The sequence below is a fragment of the Colobus angolensis genome, unplaced genomic scaffold (genome assembly GCF_000951035.1).
Source record: "Colobus angolensis palliatus isolate OR3802 unplaced genomic scaffold, Cang.pa_1.0 Scaffold14, whole genome shotgun sequence".
In the NCBI taxonomy this organism is placed as follows: domain Eukaryota; kingdom Metazoa; phylum Chordata; class Mammalia; order Primates; family Cercopithecidae; genus Colobus; species Colobus angolensis.
Genome location: NW_012114488.1, coordinates 1,330,191 through 1,338,393, shown reverse-complemented (window position 1 = coordinate 1,338,393; position 8,203 = coordinate 1,330,191). Strand labels below are relative to the sequence as shown.

The window sequence follows — 8,203 nt, the reverse complement described above, 5'->3', positions numbered from 1 at the left end:
GAAACCCTATCTCGACTGAAAACACAAAAATTAGCTGGGTATGGTGGCACTCGCCTGTAGTTTCAGCTACTCAGGAGGCTGAGGCATAAGAATCGCTTATACCCAGGAGGCAGTGAGCCAAAGTTGCAGTGAGCCGAGATTGCACCACTACACTCCAGCCTGGGTGATGGAGTGAGACTGTCTCAAAAAAAAGACTCTTCTAAATATTGAATTTGCTATAATTTGGATTTAGTGTATAGCTTGTTACTTCACTTTTTTTTGTGTATGTGAGACTCTGTCTTGGCTCACTGCAACCTCCAACTCTCCTGGTTCAAGCGATACTCCTGCCTCAGCCTCCCAAGTAACTGGGATTACAGGCACATGCCACCACGCCCAGCTAATTTTTCTATTTTTAGTAGAGATGGAGTTTCACCATGTTGTCCAGGAGGGTCTTAATCTCCTGACCTCATGATCCGCCCACCTCAGCCTCCCAAAGTGCTGGGATTACAAGTGTGAGCCACCATGCATGGCCAACTTTTTTTTTTTTAATGTAAAGTCCCATGTGCTTAGTTTTCTTTAAGTACATTTGTCATCTAGATTAGTGAACATAAATACATTTGCAGGGGACATGTAATCTATAATTATTAAAATTAACTTCAACATTTTTGGTTGTTGATAGAAGCTACAAATTGCAAATATATTTTTTAAAGCAACTAGTGTGGTCACTTATTTCAAAGTATGTATTATAGTATAAGAAGTAAGGCTGGGCACATTGGCTCACCCCTGTAATCTCAGCACTTTGGGAGGCCAAGGCAGGAGGATTACTTGAGTCCAGCAATTTGAGACCAGCCTGGGCAACATAGTGAGACCCTGACTCTACAAAAACTAAACAATAAAAAATTAGGCATGGTGGCACGTGCCTGTAGTCCCAGCTACTCAAGAGGCTGAGATGGGAGGATCACTTGAGCCCTGGATGTTGAAACTGCAGTAAGTCATGATCGTGCCATTGCACTCCAGCCTGGGCAACAGAGTGAGACCCTGTCTCAAAAAAAAAAAAAAAAAAAAAAAAAGGATGATATTTTTATGTTCTTAAATTCACGTGATTCACTTATTCAACTAACAACTTTGCTTATTGATTCAGATTATTCTACACACTCTTAAAACAAAAGTTGCCTCTAAATCTTGCAATCATGCAATCCTAAAGTGTTACTGCTAAGAAAACATCTTTAATATTATCCACTCCAGATTTTTCTCTTGACAAATGTGGACACTGAAGCATGAGGAAATTAAGTAATGCCTCCGAGGCCATGTAGATGAGTTATGTGAACACATGAACGTTGGGCACAACTTTGACACGGGTGCTCCTTACCTAAACCTGAAAGCCAATTTCTCATAAAGTAGCACGGATCTCCCAGCCTGATGGAAACCCATGTAAAACATGGAGACTCTCTGAGCCATGATACGCTCTTCCCTCGTCTTAGAGCCAAGAGGAAGGATCTCCATGTTAGTGAACTTGGTACTTATAGCCCAAGAACTCTTGGCTCATGAACCATTTGGTGATGTGTCCGGGAATTCTGCCCCCAACCTAAAACACCATCTAACTCTGACACAAAGAAGGCAAGTTGGGGAGAAAGGCAAGAAAAATTATTTATTTCAGGAACATTGTGGGGAAAACACAAGAAAGGATGTAATAACGTATTGGGGTATCACTAGCTCCAAAGATTTCCCTTTGCAATTACTATAATGTTCCCTCACAGAATGATCCAGAAACACAAAGGATTTAATGAACCATTCCAAAAAAGAAAAGCCACCAGCACCAACAAAAATACCCCCAAAAGCCCAGTCCAGAGTTTCTTGCCTGTCCTAAGGACAGAGTCGGTAAGTCAGTCCTCATTTCTCCCATTTCGGTAAGATAAAAATGCCATCATCTGAGCTTAAAGAACCGAGTAATTTCAGAGGAAATGGGGGGATGTAAGAGACTGACTGAAGATTCCCAGCCAGGTGCTGGCCAAGCCGAGAGCAGACCTGAGACTGATGGGTTCCTCCTTCAAGCCGACAACATTCCCCTCCGCTGACTTTGGTAGGCACCAGGTCCTCTGGGCTGTGTGAGGACAGGCTGAGGACACTGTCACTGTGCTGGGGCTCCCAGGGGAGCTCTGATGTGCTGGGAAACGCTTCCTGGCTGGCAGTTAGTGACCATGGCTGTGGGGTTGATTTCTCCACACACAGGCAGCAGATGGCTTCAAGGTTTTACAATTGCTAAGGGTTTAAAACTTACAATCATAAAATCACATTAATAAGTGCTTTCCTAAATACTGAGTTTGCTGTAATTCGGATGTAGTTTACAGCTTATTAACTTGATTTTTTCTGGAAATCTAAAATCCAATGTGCTTAGTCTTCTTTAAGAAATATGTGTATCATCTACATGAGTGGATATAAATACATTTGCAGGGGACATATGTAATCTTAATTATTAAAATGAACTTTAACACACTTTTTGGTTGATGGAAGCTACTGTTTGCAATTTTTCTTTTTCTTTTTTTTTTTTTTTTTGAGACACAGTCTTGCTCTGTTGCCCAGGCTGGAGTCCAGTGGCATGATCTCGGGTCACTGCAACCTCTGCCACCTACTGGGTTCAAGCAATTCTCATACCTCAGCCTCCCATGTAGCTGGGACTACAGGCACACGCCACCACACTCAGCTGATTTTTTTTTTTTTTTTTTTTGTATTTCTAGTAGAGATGGGGTTTCACCATGTTGCCCAGGCTGGTCTCGAACTCCTGAGCTCTGGCGATCCACCCGCCTCAGCCTCCCAAAGTGCTAGGATTACAGGCATGAGCCACCATTGGCCAGATTGTAAATATATTTTTAAAGCAACTAGTGTCGTCACTTACTTCAAAGTATGTATTAAAGTATAAGAAGTAAGGCTGGGCCTGTTAAACCTTAACTTGTTAAGGTTATTTATTAAATCTTAACTTAAATCTTGTTCCTTGCTGCTTGATGGCTGTGATCCGTGGGCCTCATTTGGGCTTGAACTGATACCTTTTCTGTTTTCTTTAAGGAGATGGGAAGGAAAATCATTCTTCCAAAAAATGAAAATCATTCTTCCAAAAAATGAAAAACATTAAAATAAAAAAAGAAACCCCAGCTTTCGCTACTCCTAAGGATTCAGTATTTGGAGTATGTTGCCAGAATCCTTAAGGGTGCTTTTACTTTGCTTCTCCAGAGTGAATAAGCCTGTGTCTTCCCTTTGCAGAGAAAGGAGAACTCTTTGTGCCTTCTCCCAGCTACTTCGATGTTGTCTACTTGAACTCGGACAGACAGGCTGTGGTTCCTTGTCGGGTGACCGTGCTGTCGGCCAAAGTCACGCTCCACAGGGAATTCCCAGCCAAGGAGATCCCAGCCAATGGAACGGACATTGTTTATGACATGAAGCGGGGCTTTGTGTATCTGCAACCTCATTCTGAGCACCAGGGTGTGGTTTACTGCAGGGCGGAGGCCGGGGGCAGATCTCAGATCTCCATCAAGTACCAGCTGCTCTACGTGGCAGGTAAGCCTGGCCACCCCTGCCTAGATTCTAGTCACTCCGCTGGTCAGTTTCAGGTACTGCTGTTCCCCGCCTGCAGATGGAACAAGCAGGCACCGTGAGTGCCTTTTGTTTCATTGTTGGGTTTTTCTTTTTTCTTTTTTTTTTCCTTTTTTCCTGAAACAGTGTCCCTTTTTGCTGCCCAGGTTGGAATGCCGTGGCACAACCATTTTCTCACTGCAGCGTTAAAGCCCTGGGCTCAAGCGGTCCTCCCTCCTTAGCCTCCTGAGTAGCTGGAACCACAGGCATGCGCCACCATGCCCTGCTAATTTTTTTTTTGTCTCATACAGAAGAGGTCTCCCTGCCTTGCCTGGGCTGGTCTTGAACTCCTGAGCGTAAACAATCCTTCAATCTCAGCTTCCCAGAGTGCCGAGGTTACAGGTGTGAGCCACCATGCTCGGCCCACCTAACGCTGTTCTTAAAGGCTTCCCTTCTGCCCTGCCGCTTCTAGGATGTTCTCCTTCCTTGCTATGACTCTGACTGAAAACCCCTCTTCCTGCTTCCAGCCAAATCCTTCCATCATTCACTCTGGTGCTGCCTCTCTGTTTGATGAGCAGGTCTTCTAAGTCCCCAGACCCCTTTAGAACATCCTCCCGGCCTCTTGGTCTTAACCCGAATCTGCTGTCTCCTAACGACACCATTCACTCGCACCTCAAGGCTGGCATCCTTCTTGTACCCATTCCCTCTTCCCAACCCTCATTCTCTGCCCTTGTGTTGGTAACCTCTGCTCTTCGGGGGCTCCACCAGCATTCTCATTTCCTTTCCTGTCACTCCCCTGCATGCATCGAACATTTTGGCACTTGGTTCATGGCCCTGCTTGTCACTCCATTTTTAGGGTGACTTTGATATCGACTTGGAACCCACTGGTCAGGTTCATGGACCCCTCATCTGCTCCACCTCAGATATTCCCACCCTCTTCACAATGTGAACATGTCAACCACAACTGCTGTGACAGCAACCACCGGGGCCGACCCCAGCTCCAGTGACATAGGCTTGTACTTTCCCAGGATTCTGTTTAATGACTCCCTCAACCGCAATCCTCACCTGCACCCCCTGTTCCCCAGGGCTTTCTGCCTTCCCCACCCACGAGGCTTAGATCCTGGCTCCCACCACATCTCTACTTGCTACCCACGCCCTGCATGCCCTCATCTCTGTACTCCCCTCTCCTGTCCAGGAAAGAACCATCCTGGATGAACACAGCTAACCTTCTCGTACCTATACCCAGAGTTAAGAGCTGTTGGGACACTCCCATGGGTGGGTAGAGGGCATGGCCACGAATCCCCCAGCTCTTGTCCATCCTGCCTGGCATCCTCTGCGTTTTGTTCCATCTTTCTCCTGCTTTCCCCAATGTGCACAGAACACTTGGAGTCCTCATATTCCCACCTCATTCTCTTCCAACTGGCCTTACTCCCTTTCTCTTGACAGATCTGAAACATGATCAGTCTCCCAATTGAAATTGGAACTACTTCTTTTAATGTGGCCATTTTCGTGAGGAGTTTCATTTCAGGGCGTTTATACATGAAATACGTTTTTCCCTGGCAACTGCCAGCCATTCCACTGTGTTGAATTCCCCTTTTCCTGAGGGTAGGGAGATCTGTTAGTCGTGTCGAGTTTCCCTTTAGATCCAACAGGCTCGCTGGGTGAGTAAGACAGTCTCATTCTGGTTTCTAAGGCCGTTTGTTTAAAATCTTCAGTCCCGACAATTGATCCAAGCCTGCTTTCTGCTCTTCCTTCCACATGCAGGCTCCATGGTGAGTCCAGCAGCTCTGAGTCAGAGGCCACAGTCCCCTCTGCTCCCCTCCCCTCCCTGCTGGGACACCAGCTTAGGGGAAGTAAGAGGCAGAGGTCAAAGCCCAAGAGCTGGCTGCCCCTGGTAATAAATGCTGACCTGGCTTGCTGTCTGTCAGCCTGACGGGAACAGATAGTGACTCCAGTGCTTTGTCACAGGTGATAGGGACTCGCCTGTCACAAGCCCCTTTGGTGTCCTAGGCCCTGTCCCATGCAGCCTCGCCTCCTCCTGGACCCTCAGCTGGAGGCTGCCCCTGCTTGTATGAACTTTGTTCTGAGGTGCAGCATGACTGAGAGAGCCTGGAGTCCTGACGTCTCTGTGTCCATCTGATCACGTCTCTGTGTCCATCTGATCACCTGACTCTAGAGCAGGTGGCCACCAGAACATACTGTGGAGACACAGTCTGGGCCCTCTTTCCTTCTGGAAGTCCCCCACCCTGCCATCTTGTCCAGGGCTCTTTTGCCCCGGGCTGATGGCATAGGGGCAGGCTAGGAGCAGTTCTGTTGCAGAACGCCACAGCACCCCCCACCTTCCTTGACAAGCAGTTCTCTGAGGCCCCTCCCTCACCTTTCTGGAGTGAAGCCCCCCCTTGCCAGCTTTGCAAGGGAGGAGGGGAAATAGTTTCTCTTTAGGCACTGTAGTCTCTCATAGGTGACTTTAGTCTCTCGGAGAACTCTCACCTTGGCCAGGGGCAAGTGGTGTGTGTGGGCAGGGTCCGTCCCCTGCAGTGGAGCTTCTCAGGCAGCCCTGTTGCGGGATCAGTAGCCCCAAGAGTGAGCTGCTCTCTGAAGTTAAAATTTGGGCTCTGTCATGCCTCGTGTTCTCAGCCATGGTGCTTATTCAGCAGGCCATGCCCCTCACGCCCTGTTACCAAATCCCTCTCACGGCCCTGCTTCACCTCCCCGCGTGCTGCGCTGAGCCCACCGCTCTTCCCCCCTAGAACCAAGTCCCTGAATGAAAGAGCTCTCCATGTCCCATCTCCACTTCCTTTCCTCCCACACACTCCTCTGCCCACTCCCATCTGGCCTTCTCCCTTGACTTCCACCGATATGGCTGTTGCCAAGGTACTCGGGGACCCCCATGCCGTTAAAATCTGTCCCCGTCCCACTAGATTCCACCTCCCCTGCATGGAACGGCCTCTGCCCTGGCCCCATTTTTCCCAGCTTCCCCCACCTCCCCGACAGCTTTCTCACTCTTCTTGGTCAGCTCTTAGCATTCTATCAACTTTGAAATGCTGCTGCTCCCCAGTCACCCTTCTTTCCCACTCCTTGTTCTCTCCCTGGGCCTGCTTCACATGTGTACACTGGTAACTCCCAAGTGGGTGGAAGTGGCCAGATCTGGAAGCACCAGATCCACGTGTCCGCCGTCCACCTCGAGCGTGCACTGAGATGCTTCGGGGCCCTCCATCCTCTGTGTGCCATCCCTGGACTCAGCGCCATCCTCCCTGGACTGGTTCTTCCTCCTCCTCTGCTTTGGTGACGGCACTACCTTCATCCAGGGGACAGGCCTGTGGCTGGAAGTCAAGCTCATCTCCCTTCTCCTCCCAGTCCTTTGTAGTTTTTTCATTAAGTCACTTTCAAATCTTACTGTTTCTCTCCATCCTCACTGCAGAAAAGGGATCAAGCTAGCATTGTCTCTGCCCTGGTCTTACGTGAATACCTTCTCATCCATCTCCCCTATGTCCACCTTTTCTTTCTCCACTCTATTTTCCACACTGTAGTTGATATATTTTTTTTTTAAGACAAAATCTTGCTCTGTTGCCCAGACTGGAGTGCAGTGGTATGATCTCGGCTCACTGCACCCTCCACCACCTGGGCTCAAGCGATTCTCCTGTCTCACCCTCAGTATCTGAGATTACAGGCATGCGCCAGCATGCCCAGCTAATTTTGTATTTTTAGTTGAGATGGGGTTTCACCATGTTGGCCAGGCTGGTCTCGAACTCCTGACCTCAGATGATCTGCCCACCTCGGCCTCCCAAAGTGGTGGGATTACAGGAGTGAGCCACTGTGCCTGGCCCCTGATTTTAATTAAACCATTCAGTAGGTTCCCGCTTCTCCCAGAACCAAAGTCCAAATCCTCTGTGTGGCCTGAATGGCCTTGCATGGACTCACCTCTGTCCTCCTCCCCATCCAGGTTTCACTCCTCCCTCCCCTCCGCTCCCCAGCCCTCCTCACTCCGCCACCACCTCTCACCCAGGGCCACGCCCATGAGCATTCCCAGCCTGCTGGTGCCTCCCTGCTTCTCCTGTTCATGTCTTTGAAGCTCAGTCTCGAGATTTTAGTTCAAACAGTACTTCCTCAAGGAAGCCCTTCCTGGCTCTCAGACTGTTCTATTCTGGCCTTTTGGAGTACACTGGGCTTCTGCTTCACAGCTTTTAACACAGCATTTTAAACTAACCATATAATGACTCACTCAGTGTCTGGCCCCTCCGCTAGAATACAGGTTCCAGGGGCTCAGAGATCAGGTCCATCTCCCTCCCTGGTCTAGGGCCACCTGCTAGCACACAACCTTGCTCAAGGCTACCATCAAAATTGCTCGTTGACACACCTGTAATCCCAGCACTATGGGAGGCCAGGGCAAGAGAAGGCTATCTATGAGTTGGAGATCAGCCTGGGCAACACAGACCAAAAAAATTGAAAAATTAGCCAGGTGTGGTGGCTCATACCTGTAATCCTACCTACTCAGAAGGCTAAGATGGGAGGACGGCTTGAGCTTTCCTCCAGGATGCAGGAGTTCGAGGCTGCAGAGAGCTAAGGTTGCACCACTGTTGGCAGGTTCCTGTAGTCCCAGCTACTTGGGAGGCTGAGGCAGGAGAATGGTGTGAACCCGGGAGGCAGAGCTTGCAGTGAG

At 48.8% G+C, this 8,203-nt stretch overlaps 1 protein-coding gene across 2 annotated transcripts in view; it reads left to right on the top strand.

The window, feature by feature from the left end:
* PDGFRL (platelet-derived growth factor receptor-like) overlaps positions 1 to 8,203 on the top strand; it is a 70,142-nt gene that overhangs the window by 51,076 nt on the left and 10,863 nt on the right. For both annotated transcript variants that reach the window (XM_011934871.1, XM_011934872.1), the window contains exon 5: positions 3,235 to 3,528. In XM_011934871.1, the coding sequence (XP_011790261.1) occupies positions 3,235 to 3,528 (294 nt within the window). The remainder of the gene's footprint in view (positions 1 to 3,234; positions 3,529 to 8,203) is intronic.